At 32.8% G+C, this 15,690-nt stretch overlaps 2 protein-coding genes across 6 annotated transcripts in view; both read right to left on the bottom strand.

Moving 5' to 3' along the window:
• Nucleotides 1-15,690, bottom strand: part of LOC118050593 (probable DNA helicase MCM9) — a 38,794-nt gene that overhangs the window by 13,567 nt on the left and 9,537 nt on the right. Inside the window, exons 20-23 of one of the 5 annotated variants that reach the window (XM_073406486.1) lie at nt 15,521-15,690; nt 15,047-15,283; nt 14,524-14,739; nt 13,348-13,837 (exon numbers count right to left, since the gene is read on the bottom strand). In XM_073406486.1, the coding sequence (XP_073262587.1) occupies nt 15,602-15,690 (89 nt within the window). In that variant the 3' untranslated portion in view covers nt 13,348-13,837; nt 14,524-14,739; nt 15,047-15,283; nt 15,521-15,601. Of the gene's footprint in view, nt 1-13,347; nt 13,838-14,523; nt 14,740-15,046; nt 15,288-15,520 lie in introns of those variants that run through there. The other 4 variants (XM_073406484.1, XM_035060975.2, XM_073406485.1 and 1 more) reach the window with 4 other exon arrangements.
• On the bottom strand, nt 3,666-8,631 carry LOC118050592 (patatin-like protein 2). The gene is made up of 8 exons (XM_035060973.2): nt 8,550-8,631; nt 8,263-8,387; nt 7,705-7,967; nt 5,713-5,977; nt 5,471-5,617; nt 4,524-4,799; nt 4,128-4,240; nt 3,666-4,012 (listed from the first exon to the last, which is right to left on the bottom strand). Exons 1-8 carry the CDS (start codon nt 8,551-8,553, stop codon nt 3,964-3,966), a joined length of 1,242 nt encoding a protein of 413 aa, XP_034916864.1. The 5' UTR covers nt 8,554-8,631; the 3' UTR covers nt 3,666-3,963.

The raw sequence follows: 15,690 nt of genomic DNA, 5'->3' as shown, positions 1-15,690 counted from the left end.
AATTGAAATTGATTGTTCTTCAGTGTTCTCTTCCAAGTTCACATCAGCATATGATTTCGCATAATTTCCGATTGCCATGTCTTTTCCAACAACAATTGCCATTGCCTCGTACATATCAAGTTTTTTGTTGAGAAACTTGTCATGATTGGGATGTGCCTGTTCATAAAGTTTAGAATATGCAATTTTTTTAGTTCATTGTATAACATTTTAAAAACAAAAGTAAATATAAAAAATTACAAAGAGTATAATATTTATCATACCTTTACTTCTTCATCATATACATCTTTTCGAAACTGTAATCATCTTCAAACAATCATCCCAGCCAAAGCCACTTTTATTTTTAAGCTTGGTTATTATTCCCCATTCTTTTTTCACAGTCTTGAGATGATTTTCCACATGCTTAGGCTCGCATTGGACGTTGAACTTTTGACTGATTTCTGTAGCCACCTTAACAAAAGATTCTGCTTTAAAGGTGGAAGAAGGTTTGCTTCCTTTAAGTGCCTCCTCAGCTAATATCTCAAGCAACATGTGAGACATAGGCTTAGACCATGTGAAGTGTTTGCCCTTGCATTTTTCATTCTGCGTGGAACTCATTTCTACAAAAAAGAAATTATAAATTTATACAAAATAAAATCATACAACATTTAGATTTAATAAATTTCATATAAAAACTACAATTAATAATTAAAAGAAAAATTATAATAAAGTCAATATCTACTCCAAATACATAACAAAGATAACACAAACTTAAGCAACACATAATAAAAACAAACACATAATTAACACTCAATTAATTGTTTCTTTGAGTGTTATAGTCATTCCACATGGTTGATGCAATCATTTCTCTTTTTGTTATCCACTCCCTATTCTCTTCCCTTTCCTCCCGTTGACTTAAGTTGATTGTTCGTCTAATTGGTTCACTATCCGAACACATTTCTTCCATAATAAAGTCATAAGGATCAACCCCCATTATATGATTATGAATAATACAACATGCAAGCACAACATCTACTTGTGTTTCATAGGACCAAAAAGATTTTCCATCAATTGATCTAAAACGACTCTTCAAAATACCAAACCCTCGCTCAATAGCGGTTCTCAATGAAGAGTGTCGAAGATTAAATAGCTCCTTTTCATTTTCTGGTGCACGTTCTGTAAACTCGTTCAAGTGATATCGAACTCCACGAAAAGGAGAAATTATTCCTTTTCGAATATCGTAACCAACATCACCAAGATAATATTTCCCTACAAATTAAAAAAAATAAAACTTATTACTATCTTTATCTGATAACACATTTAATATGTTTATTGCATATAATAAAATAATTTATTATATACCTTCTGGAATTTTTAGACCACTAGATCTTGATAATGCATCACCTAAAACCCGTGAATCATGTGCACTTCCTTCCCAACCAGCTAAAACATATATGAACTTTAAATCAAAAGTTATAGCTGCTAAAACATTTTGTGTTGTTCCTTCTTTTCGTCCTCGAAACTTTCCTTGAATCTCAACAGGAACATTTGCAGGAACATGGGTACCATCAATTGCTCCCACACAATCCTATATAAACATGAAAAAATAATTTATAACATTTTCTTATTAATGTAATTAATTAATTCATAAAAATAGTGGTATTGTTTTCATACCTTAAAATAAGGATAGAATCTTCTATTATTCATTATCTCTGCTGGAACTGTATCCTCTGGATCTTTAATAAGGTGTTTGTATAACTTAAGAATTGCTTTTAAAACAATTCTAAAGTAACGATGGATAATTTCAACAGACCTATAGTATATACCACTAATAACCCGAAATCTTTGGTTTTGACCTATAATTTGTAAGAACACAATTACTTGCTCTCTAATAGACACATTTTGAGTTGATCGTAATAGGTTATGACTTGTGAGAACATCACACAATCTATAAAAGACAACAGGTTTCATACGAATTTGTTCAACGCAATGTCTATCACCTCGATTCAAAATGCTGTCAATATAGAATTCTCGTTGAGCAATTGCATTTATACGTGGTTCTCGTGGTATATTAATTCTATTTCTTTCTTGTTCAATAATAGCTACCCCTGTAGCTATCACAGTTACAGCTGCTCCCATACATGCTGCATGAATTATCTTACTATCCATAACATGAAAGTGAAGTTTTCTGATAACGAAACCTAAAAATTTAGGAAAATAAATATTAAAAAAAACATATAAAATACTAACACAATCAATTCAATAAATTACCGGCATAGTCACACAAATTTATCCATATATAACAAATATAATCAAACACAAATCATAAATTAATCAAAGCAAAATAAAACACAAATTCCCCATTAACATCCCCAATTACACTGTTTCATTCCCATTTTCCCTATAATTTCATTATAACCGTTTCTGCCATTATTCTCCATTAGCATTGAACTATTTCACTGTTCAGTTCCCCTCTCCTCTCTCGGTTTAGTTCACCGAAATCCACTCTCATTTCTGTTCCCATTCCCCTCTCCTCTCTCGGTTCAGTTCCCCTCTCCTCTCTCGGTTCAGTTCAACAAAATCACTGAAATCCCCTCTCATTTCTGTTCCCATTTTGTTTGCAAAGTTTGCCTATTCACTGTTAAAAGATCGCCCCCACCCCGTCTCTCAGTAGCAGATTGATCGCCCCCCCCCCGTTTTGTTCGCCCCCCCCGTTTGGTCTCTCTGTCTCTCGGTCTCACAGAAATGATCGCCCCCACCCCCCATTCGTTTTGATGTTATGGAAATCGATCGCCCCCCCACAGAAATCGATCTCCCCCCTCCCCCCCGTTTTGGCCTCACTGTCAACAGAAATCAATCGCCCCCCCCCCACAGAAATCGATCGCCGCCCCCTCGCCCCTGTTGTGGCCTCTCTGTCATGAGAAATCAATCGCCCCCTCCCCCCGTTGTGGCCTCTCTGTCATCAGAAATCAATCGCTCTATTCACAGTTATCTCCCCCCTCGGTTTGTCTCTTTGTTTGGTTAGGGAGCTGCATAATTTTTTCTCCTTCGTGAAGAAGAGAACAGTAACAGTGGTAGTAAAATGTGTTTTTTGTTTTTGGGTTGCTTGATTAGTTGAATGTGACGAGATTGATGAGAAGAATTATGGAAAAAATATAACAGTAGCAGTAGCAGAATATCAAAGATTCATGCCTTCATTTTTTCATATCTACGCAGAAGAAAAACATAAAGGAGAAATGAAAGAAGAAAAAAAATACCTGATATTTTTTGGTCCAGAGAAATACTCTTGTTCCTGCTCAGCTTCCCGATTGATTTTGAAGGAAAAGAGACTGTGTGATTTTTGAAGAAAAAATTTCAAAGCTGTGTATTCTCGTTCAGCTGAGTGTGTAGAAAAAAGGAAAGTGTTTTCCTTTCTTTAACGGAAGGAAAACACTTTCATTTCCCAATGTTATTAATTTTAAGTTGACCGGAAACCTTTTTCCTTTGACCACTTTCCTTTATTACTGCCAAACACAGGAAAAGCAGGAAAGTGAATTCCAGGAATTCACTTTCCTACAATCAAACACAGCCTTATAGAACACGTGTATTCAATAATCAATGTAAACTCATTCGGTGTAAGTGTCTAGGATATTACAAGACCAATATTAATTTATGTAAACTGTAGTTTCTTATAGTACTATATTTTATGATGAAACATAAAATATACAAATCACACAACAATCCAAGCAAATACAACACAAGAAAATTCACTCCAAAAGAGAAAAAAAAAGGCACAACACATGGGGACTTTTTTCTAGGAAACTCAAGGAGAGTCTTGTTTCCTAGTCATTTTAAGGTGTACATGAATTTATATCACTCCACACAACTCACAAACAAGCCTAGCAAGAAGTGCTGATACTAGCACTTCAGTTTTATTTTAATATTCCATGGCATCGTCAATTGCAGAAATCATGTCTTGAACATCAGCAACATTTCTATGAATCTGACTTACTTTGAAGAGCGAGCCTTCCTTATGTCTACCAATCTTTCCGCGAAGCTGCACAACATGAATCCAGAGGCAGCAATAAATATGCATGAAGAAGTTTGTATTGGTACGTACTAAACAACTCATAAGAAATAAACCTAGACAAATTAAAAAATGTTAATCGTACTATGTAAGTATGTCTTCATTCTTTTCCACCAGATCTTCACCAATCTTCAAGAGACGGTTCAGGTTTTCATCACTTGAGTCGTCCAACGCGGCTTCAACATAACTCAGGTCAGCCTGATTGTGACCATAAGATATAAAGTTAGTTTAGTAGGAATTTTAAATTAAGGTTTCGTTTGATATTATTCTCATATATTAATTTAAATTATTTTTAATCTTTTACTCATAAAAAAAATCATAAATTTTTTATCATACACTATATATCTTGGCTCGAGCAACCTTCAATTTTATTTTTTTTTTTTTTTTATTTTCAAATGGCATGGAGAAAAATATTTGATATAAAATGCTTACGTGAGAATATCACAACTTATTCTATATCTTAAATGCAACTCAATGGTACCTGGATACGAAGATAGTTTTCACTTAATCCACGTGATTGAAAGATGCTGGACATGTACATCTCAATCATTTCATCTGCTGAACTCATAAGAATATCAAGTAATGGATTGGAATTGTCGTTTTGCCAAAGCCAATTAAGGATCCCCCACTTGCTAGGATCTTCTCCAACCTCCAGCTTATCCTTTCCTTTTTGTTCTCCAGTTCCAAGGGACAGAAGAAGAATCTTACTGTAATCGACCTTCTTCTCTTTAATTACCTCACATACGGCTAGCAAAGACTGGTAAAATTATCACAGGTGAGTCAATTAATTAAATTAAGGCATTGTTATTTACTTATTTTCTTCTGAACATCGAGCTAATATTTATAAAGCTGGCCATTTAGAGGGTGAAAATCCAGCAAGAAACAAAAAAGTTGAAGAGGAAAGGTAGCACCATAAATTACGAAAACTAACGACTCCATTCTCACAAAGTGTATATGAAACAAGGTTTGTAAAAACAAATCCAAGATGCAGCATTGTCAAAGAATAGACAAAAAATATTTTCTCAATCCAGAATGATAGCTTCAAATTAAGGCATTGTTATTAACAAAAACAAATTAATTATGAATTGAAAAATTAATCTAAATGTCTTCTTTCCTCATCAATCTTTCCAGATTATCTACTTTTTTTATTATTAAAACAAACGAAAAGGATTAAATTGTGAATGGATTTACAATCATAGGAGTTAATATATAATCTTAAGAGGACAAATTAATTAGTTTTAACAATCTACAAGGACTAAATTATAACTTAATCATCCAGAAACCCTAAAGAAGTGGATTTCTGGTTCACTTTTACCTATAAGCAAATTTATTTCTTCATAGTTCATACCCCTAAACGATATGGAATTCAGTACTAACATGTCTAATTCAACACAAATGCCTTTTTTCTATAGGGTAATAGCAGCTTACAGGATTATTGGCTGCTATACCACCATCAACTAAGTGGAATTCCTTGGCGCTGGCTGTCAAAAGATGAGGGGGGAAGTAACATGGTGCTGCTGACGTCGCAATACATACATCGGACAATGGAGGATCCATTGACTCATCTCTTTTCGCCTATGAATTATTCATTAAAAATAATATGAGATAACCTTTTGATAAATATGTTAAAAACAATGGTACGAAATTATTAGAAAATCAAGATGAATGACCTTCAAGGTAGAGAAGATGATTGGCCGAAAACGCTTGATGTCAAAAGTGGGAATTATCACATTAGTGATAGTGTCACTGATTACGAGTTCCTTTGCTAAGCGTTCCTTGACGGTCTCATGCAGATTGCAACCATCATATTTTGGTTGTAGGATAGACATAGCCATTTTACGGACTGGTTGAGGAATAATATCCAAACGTATAATTTCCCTCAAGATATTATCCAAAATGTTTGTGCTGCTGCTGCTGGTGCTTATATTGCGTACGCTATAGTTTATCACAAGATAATACATCTTAGTTGTCGCACGTGTGCGGCGGCGCAGCGATCGTCCACCCTCAGGGAAAAAACATCGGAAAATATTTATTCTTGGCAAATAGGGAGAGACAAGGAAATTCTTGTCTCTACAAGTGAAAATATGGACAGGGAGTCGCCACCTAGTATTCTGGTTACTAGGAACCTTAACTGGTCTTTAGAGATCGGGTACGGAGACTGGTTGCGTAAAGGGAAGGTATTAGCACCCCAACTACGCCCTACCTAAGGTAAGCTGCATTGTTTTAATGTCTGATAAAATCTAAGGTCGTGTTGTGGTTTTTTATTGTTCGGAATACGCATTACATGTAATGTCATACCCCAGGTTCTATTGTCTAAAAAAAAAAAGAATTAAATATCCGGAATATGCATTACGTGTAAAGTCATACCCCGGATACTAAGAGCCAAACAAAAATTTTTGTTGTTTTTGAAATATTGGCCAATATTCTCTTGACTTTAATAAACTGGTTATTAAAGCCAGAATGCATGCTAAAACATTTTTTTTGTGTATGAAAAAAATACAATATGAATTTTTAGCTTTGAGACACTTGGCCGTATGCACAAAAACATTTTTTTCTTTTTTTTTTTTATTTTTTTTGTATTTTTGTGGAAGTTTTTGACGAAAACCGGGTATTTAAAAATCAGATTTTTGTATTTTTAACAACATAAAAAAACATACCACCAAATATTAATCAAAATGACATAAAAATTACGCGGAAAAAAGTGTAAAATGCTGAAACAAATATTTTTTGATTTTTTTTAATGGGCCGGATCAGGCCCAAAAATATGGGCTGGGCCGAACTTGGCCCAAAGAATGAGCTGGTTACTGTGCACATAGTAACCGGGATACTGTGTGTACAGTAACCAAAGAATTAATCTGCGGGTTACTGTGCACATGCACAGTAACCGTGAATTAATTAGCGAGTTACTGTGCACAGCACAGTAACTCGCTAATTAATCTTCATCTGCTGCAGAACGTAAACGTTCTGCATGCAGATGAAGCTGAACAAAAAAACGACGGGAAAGGCTACCTGGAGCGGTGGTGATGTTGGCAGCAACTGATGTGGTAGGGGTGGCGGCGGTGGAACTGGCTGTTCGCGGTGGCCGGCGGTTTTCCTTCTCTCTCTCTCCTTCTGTTTTTTTTGTTTTCTTCTCTTGACCCTTCTCTCTCTCTCCTTCCTCTTCTCTTCCCTTTTTCTTCTGCTGTTCCTCCTCTATTTATAGAGCCCGTGAGCATGTTTTTTTCATTGTGGAGCCAAGGAATGGGTCATACGGCGGCTGGTCGGGTGCGGCTGTCCAGGCGTGCCTCCCTCAGTTTCGGCGGTGCGGTAGGTGGTCGGCCAATGTCTTCGGTCGGTGGGCTAGAGGGACCGACGGTCGGTGGGCTTGAGGGACCGGCGTCATTAAATATGCATTCTTTTCCCTTTTTTCCTACTGTATGCTCGGCGGGGAAGAAAGGGGAACAGTGCCGTTCAAAACGGCACTGTTTTGAGATTTTTTTTTTTTTTTTTTTTTAATTTTTTTTTTTTTTTGTATTTATTATTTTTTTATGGGGACCCAAAAATGGGTTACAACATTAGTTACATATGCATGCAGATGCATAATGGATTTTTTCTAGAGAAAAGATTATTTTTTCAGGGATATTGTTTAACAGGAAAAAAACCATGTCATCTATTTTACTTACATGTTCTGTGCAACTTCAAGAGTACTTGGGTTTTGGGGCTTCGGCTTTGCTGCTTGATCATGGTGGCTTGCATCAGTTGACTCTTTTGAAAAGATATTCTTGCTATTTTCAATATAAAAACTAGTAATTTCTTTTGCAGTGAACAAAGGTCGCTTCATATGATCAGGAGCAGTAAGCATAGCTGTGATGAGCCCTCCTGTGCTTGTCCCAGCAATGAAGTCAAAATAGTCTGCAATCCTTACTTCCTTATCATTCTCCAACCCCTATATCAAAAGAAATAAAATCATTCTAGCAATAGAAATTATGACGACTGCTACTTTTTGAAGTCGTATATAGTGTGCATATATAAACATTATAATAAATCTAGTCCAACAGATGAACACACGAAGTGAATGTCTTCGGACATTATTCAAAGACATTAGAGACCTCACCTATACTATGTAAAATTTTATGTAACTTAAAAAATACATAAGAATTTCTTTCCTAAACAAAACACACACACAAACAAACACATACATAACACCTGTGTGCATATGTATAAGCATTGATCAACAAAACCTGGAGTATAGATTCAAGATAGCTAAGAACTTTGCTAGCAATGATGCCTCTCACTCCTCCACCGTCAATGCTAAGGACTGTGATAACTTCTTCATGAGGATCTGATTGTTTTGAACCTATGCCCCCTAAAATTTACCAAGATAGTAATAAAACAGCAGTGTCAGCAATATATTGATGATATGGATGATCAAATATATGTTTTAGTACATAGGTTTTGCTACAAAAGATGTTATAGATAGGAGAATATATGAAATTCTTGAGCATCAATTGAAAGCTTAGGTACTCACCCATAGTATGGAGATCAAACTGGAATTATTTTGATTGGTTAGTGGTTGCTACAAGCACTTGATGAGCAAGGACCGATTCTACCCCTTTTTATAGCAAAAAAAGGGTGATATACATTGATGGGACAAGATGAATGATTCTACCCGATAAAGAAAGTTCATAGACAAGTGGACCAACAAAGGTGCTTCATAAGCACCATGTCCATCTTGATCACTACGATTGATTGGTGATCGTAATTTCTTTTTGTTATCAAATATGAGTTTATTTATATTTTTTTAATATACCAATTCGTCAATTTTTTCCCCATCAAAATTAACAGCAACATTTATTATACGTAATAGCTTAGTTATAAATTAAATTAAATATCCTTCCTAAGAATTGTATTAAAAATTAATAAAGAAATAATAATTACACGGTGTACATCCTCCAAATTTAGTATTTATAAATTATATTTATAATGTATGTGTTTGACGTGACTTGATTCTATTCGTGTCTATATACAGACTTCTTACAAGAATATTATGACATGAATTTTCTTTTATTATGATTGCTTTTCTTTTTAAACCCTTACGGTAAGAATGTGCTTTTCTTGTTAAAGCTTTCTTTTTCTTTTCCAATCCTTTTGTCTTTTGCACTTTTTTATCATTTCTCTCTTCTCGTGGAACACACATATATAAGGATTAATTAACATAGATGATTTTTAGGTTTGTTTAACTGAAGTAATCATATCTATCTTTTTTTAATCATATTAATTAACATGTCTTGGAGAAAATCAAACAAAAAATTATTTAATTCTCAATTTATAGTGGTTGTTCAAGCATCCCCCGTCAGGAGATTAATTACACTATTCTGTAAGCTTGGAAATAAACTAAATATCACAGCAACACCATTACCTTGGTGACGATGGTTAAGGGCGTCTATTTCATCTTTAACCATAAATATTTAATTTCAAATGATGGTATAGGAAATAAACTTCCTATAAATTCGTCTAGTTATTCAGTGGTTGGAGTCTATTTTTAACCAGACTAAAGGATTTTAATTTTATCTTAATATATGAATCTCAATTAAAAAAAAGTACCATGTATAAATAAAATGAAAACAAAAAAAAATTATGAAAATTTAGTTACAAAGAAATATTTTATTTTAAATTTATAATTGTGTGACACTTTACACGATAAGATTTATACTATTTTATTATGACACTTTACACGATAAGATTTTGTAATAATGTCTCATTTTACTTAGATGATTTGTATAGTGGTTGTTCAAGCATTCTCTCATCACGATATTTAAGCAACACCATATTCATTATATGTAGAGGATTATTCTAATATTATAATTCCTATAGTTATTACCGTGTTCTATATATATATATATATATTAATTGTGTGACAATTTACACACAAAGATTTTGTAATAATATGTCATAATTGACATATATATTAGTTCAAAGATATAAGTGACAGTCAAAATATACAAACATACACATGCACATATCTATATATGTTTGTGTTATTTTTTTAAAAAAAATACATTATGTTTTTAAAAATGTCTAGTCATCATGTTGATATATGATTTGACCGGTTTAGTTGGGAAAAGAAGTATTAAATGCTCTTGAAAAGTAATTGCTTGAATAGATTTTTCAGATAAAAAAAAGAAGATGATGAACGATAACCAAAACAGCCTGGTTTTGCTAAAGTTCAATTTAGTCCTTCAATTTTAAATTTTATTTAATTACACCCCTGATTGGCTTTAAACTTTTAATTTTGTGCAATATTGCCCCTAACTAACTTCAACATCACTCCTATATATCAATGCCTTTTTTCTTTTGATTCATGATTTTGAATTTATGTAAATTGACCCTCAACTGACAATTAAACATTTAATTTTTTTTAATTTCGCCCCTGATTTCAATTAATTGGGCATCTATAGTTCAACACCTTTACAAAAAAGCCCTTAACTATGATTTTCTTTAATTTTATCTCAAATTGCCCTAAACTTTTGATTTTCTTCTAATTTCACATTTGATTTGAACCAATTGACTTTTAACAATTAAGCGGGTCCTCTAAAATTTCATCTTCTCAATTAAGCTCAAATTAGGATTCCAAACTTAATATTTCACCAATTAAATTTCTAATAACATTAATTTAACTCATTTAAAGTATAATTAAATCCTTGCACTTAATTAAATTCTTTAACTGGACCCAAATAAATTCTTAAATATAATTAAAATTTTAATTTGATCCATGATTAAATCAATTTGGCCTATTAAAAATCTAATTATGTCTCTAGGTTTAATTTTTATGCAAATTTGTTCAATAATAATTTAATTTAACATTGAATCTGCATTGTCTTTTCGATGTTTGGTACAATTAGACTCTCAATTCATCCAAAATTGCCGCCTTGATTCCTCCATAACACCAGTACCCCCCTTGTTGTTATTATTTTATTATTTTATTTTTATTTTGAAAAGAAAAAAAGAGTAGATTTGGAGGGAATAACCCAAAATAAATTATGATCAAAATAATAAAGAAATTCAATTCCCCATATCACTTTGGTAAAGAAGAAAAGGTCGAGTTTATGTATGAATTTTAGGCTTGGTTCATCCTACTAGAATCAACATATAATGTTGTTAATGTACATATTTATGATACCACAAAATATACAACTAACTCCAAATCCTCACTCCACACGAAAATCCAAGCAAAACTTGTTCAACAATACAAACATAAGAAAATTCACTCATGGAAAAGAAAAAAAGGCAAGAAAAGGAAAGTTCTTAGACAAGATGAATGATTCATTCATCTTGCCGCCTTGATCCATTGATAGGACAAGATGAATGATTCTAACCGAAAAAGAAAGTTCTTAGACAAGTGGACCAACAAAGGTGCTTCATGAACACCATGTCCATATTGGTCAATAAAATTTGGTTGATAACGTAATTTCTTTTTTATATAAAATATGAGTTTATTTATATTTTTTTAATATACAGCAATTCGTTAGATTTTTTTCCATCAAAATTAACAGCAGCAATTATTATACGTAATAGCTTAGTTATAAATTAAATTAAATATCCTTCCCAAGAATATGTAAAAAGAGCGAACGGATATTTTAAATGAAAAACAAATTGATAATAAGCATATTCACCATGTCAGCTAGTCATGAGACCAATCTCTGCTGCTTCGAATATTATGACACGAATTTTCTTTTATTATGATTGCTTTTCTTTTTAACTCCTTACGGTAAGAATGTGCTTTTCTTGTTAAAGTTTTTTCTTTCCAATCCTTGTGTCTTCTGCACTTTTTTATCATTTGTTTCTTCTCGTGTTACACACATAAATAAGGATTAACAAATATGATTTGTAGGTTTGTTTAACTGAAGTAATCATATCTATGATCTTTGTTAATCATATTAACATGTCTTGGAGAAAATTGAACAAAAAATGATTTAATTCTCACTTTATAGTGGTTGTTCAAGCGTTCCCTCATCAGGAGATTTACCCTATGCTGTAAGCTTGGAAACTAATATCGAAGCAACACCATTACCTTGGTGACGATCTTAAGGGAGTGTATTTCATCTTTAACTATAAATATTTAATTTCAAATGATGGTATAGGGAAAAAAAAAAAGTTCCTATAAATTCGTCTAGTTATTCAGTGGTTGGAGTCTATCAATTAAAAAAAGTACCACATATAAATAAAAGAAAAGAAAAATTAAAATTAATTTCTATGAAAATTTAGTTACGAGGAACTATTTTATAATTGTGTGACACTTTATACGATAAGATTGTTTAATAATTAATATGTCTCGATTGACATATAAATTAGTTCAAAGATATATGTGAGAGTCAAAATATATGTCTGCGTTTGCTTCTTCTTTTTTTTTTTTATCTAAATCATGCCTCTAATTAAAAAAGCTAATGTTTATTCCGATCAATAAAGTATTCAATGTTGATTAATCATACAACATTGTCAATTATATATATATATATATATATATATGTATACACGTCATAATGGAGTTTTGGATAAAATTGAGAGCTTAATTATACCTCATTGTACCCAAGACCGTAAAAACTAAGATTTAATCAATTATTGGATGAATCCACATAAAAAAAAAGTTTATCCATGGATATAATTAGATTTTTAATAAACCAATTTGATTTAATCATTGACTAAATTAAAAGTTTAATTATGTTTAAAAATTAATTTAGGTCAAATTAAAAGATTTAATTAGATGCAAGGACTTAATCATACTTTTAAATAGGTCAAATTAATTTTATTAAAGACTTAATTAGTGAAAATTAAGTTTTAAAGCCCAATTTGAGTTTAATCTAGAAGATTAGAATTTTAGAGGACAAAACTTAGTTTTTACAAAATTGATTGAAATCAAGGATAAATTTACAAGAAAATCAAAGTTTTAGATCAATTAGAGATTAAATTGAAGAAATTCACAATCAATGATGTTTTTAAAAATAACATTAAAGTTCAGAAACTTAATTCTATTGAAGAGAAGGGTGAAATTAAAAAAATTAAATGTTTAATGGTCAATTAAGGGTCAATTTGTATAAATCCAAAACCATGTACCACAATGAAAAAGGCTCTGAAATTCAAAGTCGACATTGAAGTTTGACGGGGATAAAATTATATATAATTCAAAGTTCGAGGTTAATTAGAGATGTAATTAAAAAAAATCAAAAATCAAAGAACTAAATTAAATTTTAGTCAAATCCCTAATTAAAACCTAAAAAGCCAAAACAATGTTGTTTTATTTAAATGAAATGGCATGTTTTAACCAAAATAGTGTCGTTTTAACCAAAAAAAAATTGTTTATCATCCCCCAATTTTTTTAAGAGCATTTAATGCTTCATCTCTCGACCAAACCTGACAAACCATACATCATTATAATGACTTGACATTGTACCACACTCCAGCATAATTCTTGTAGGTTAATTGCCCCTACAACCGCTGCAGCACTGCCCTAAAGAGGTCATCCCGAGCATCCCTAGCAGCATAATTTTTTGAAGATAATGAAATTGAAGTGCATCCCGAGGTCATCCTGACAAACCTACCACCGCTGTATTGAATGACAAGAAATTGAAGTGCAAAGTACGTAAAAAATCAGCCTCCTAGTGTTTTCTTCATCTGCCAACCTTATTCTTCTCTTCCTCCGTCGTGTCATCACTACCAGTGCCGCCGCCAACCTCATGTCGGCCCTCCCAACATGACCACAAACCAGCCACCTCCATGCCACGTAACCATATTCATCCTCGCCTTGTTTTTCTTCTTCTTCTACATTTAAACATGTAGAACACAAATTATAATTCACATTCTGCTTTTTACAATGCAACTTAGTCACTGGGCTGGGAAAAATCTTAAACCACTATATTTCCTCTTGTACTACAAATTGGTATCTGGAAACTGCAATTGAACAGTGCCATAGACACAACAGCCCTAGTGAATCGAACGACAAATCACAATTTCTCTTTACCAAGGTTTTTGTGAAATCGAATTAGACACAACAGCCCTAGTGAATAAAGAACACGCAAAATTTTGCACAAACTCATGGCCTGACAAGCACCAAACCTGCTAAAGCCTTCTCTTTTAGACTCAAACCACAACTGAGGAAAGAGAAAAACGCAGGAAAATAAAAAGAAGAAAATTCCTCGAAGCACAACTGTTTCATTCTCTGGGGTCCAATCATCGTCGTTTATGTTCATGGTTTCATTAACCTAGCATCTCAGGTTAAACGTTTTTACAAACCTGAACCTGACAACGTATTCTTTTGGGTCCACGCAATTTTAGGCTTCTATTATATTCACCAACATTTACAAAAATATACTTTGGATTACAGCACTTAAGAGCAGAAAAAGCTACATCTAACCTTCAAAACCATGGTTTCGAATTCTATAGTAATGAACAAATTTCTTGAGAAATAAACAAGAAACATGGTGAAATTTATGGTCAGTAAATCATACCTTTATTTAGTGTACTCCTAGTACGCCGTCTTGTTATTTTGATCACAATCATAATTTTTTGCTAGGTCTTGGTATATTAATCTATACATATAAATCAGACATTTACTGGAAGATATTCCAAGAAAGATATTGGATGGAGTACAATCTTGTCACCAAATCTTGTTCTCTGATTGATCTTAATTTGTTGAAGGTATTAACAACTTGTGGCTCCTCAACCTGGCAATAACATTCAATAAAAGATCACACAAAGCTTCAGGATTTGACTAGAAGTTAACACAACAACAAACAAGGAAACCTTCATCCAAAATCATCAATCAATCAGATGAATAACAAGGAAAACTGCTCCATCAAATGATATTAAGATACTATATCATATGGTTAGACATCTCTCATTCAAAGCAAGCTATGTTTGCATGTGGTTTTCTAAACAATTGACAAAATATAGACTAACACAATCATTAATTTAAACTACAAAGTTGTAATTTATCAATGACACTAGAAATTTTACTAGGTTTCCTCTCACTTGGAAATTAAACAATGGTAAATGTGAACCTATGGGGCAAAATCTTCTCCCTCTGTTTTCCCTCATGGTTGTTCCAATAAAGAGAAAATGCATTGATTTTATATTTTCCTCTCCTTCATTTTCTTTCCTCCCAGCTTCTACTTCTCCCACACATAGTTTCCCTCAATCAAAATGCAGTTTTCTCTGAAAATCACTTGAGGTCCTTGAAATTCCACGTGCTGCGTCCCACTTTTTTGTCTTCCTAGAAAAAATGGAATGAAATCAGTTTAAACCCCTCCTGTGAATTCAAATATGATTTTCCATGCTCTACTACGCACTCAAATTATAACTTCTGCTAAATAAGCATGAAAAGCAATTCCACGTCTACTTAATCTGACCATTGCCAAACTCTATACAATAATTAACATTTCAATGAAATGCATGTCAAGCAGTAATACAGTCACGGAAAAAGCTACAAAACAAAATGGCAGTCACCTTAGGATAAAAGCTTGATTATGAAAAGCAGGTGGGAATGAAATCATACTGCTGGTGAAGATGCTTTTGATTTCTGTATTGTCATCTAGACAATCCTTCTATGATGTTAACATCAGAATACTCATCAAACGATCTCAACTTTTCAAGTATTAGTCCCTCCTGCTTGGCAT

The sequence above is a fragment of the Populus alba genome, chromosome 19 (assembly GCF_005239225.2).
Source record: "Populus alba chromosome 19, ASM523922v2, whole genome shotgun sequence".
Taxonomy (NCBI): Eukaryota; Viridiplantae; Streptophyta; class Magnoliopsida; order Malpighiales; family Salicaceae; genus Populus; species Populus alba.
Note: the sequence above shows the minus strand (reverse complement) of the source record. Positions and strands in the feature narration are given on the sequence as shown.

Coding starts and splice junctions, on each gene's coding strand:
- LOC118050592 (XM_035060973.2), bottom strand. Junction 7,968..8,262: donor ATCTTGAATCTATACTCCAG/GTTTTGTTGATC, acceptor CTTTTGATATAG/GGGTTGGAGAATGATAAGGA. Junction 4,013..4,127: donor AATGAAGACATACTTACATA/GTACGATTAACA, acceptor CATGTTGTGCAG/CTTCGCGGAAAGATTGGTAG.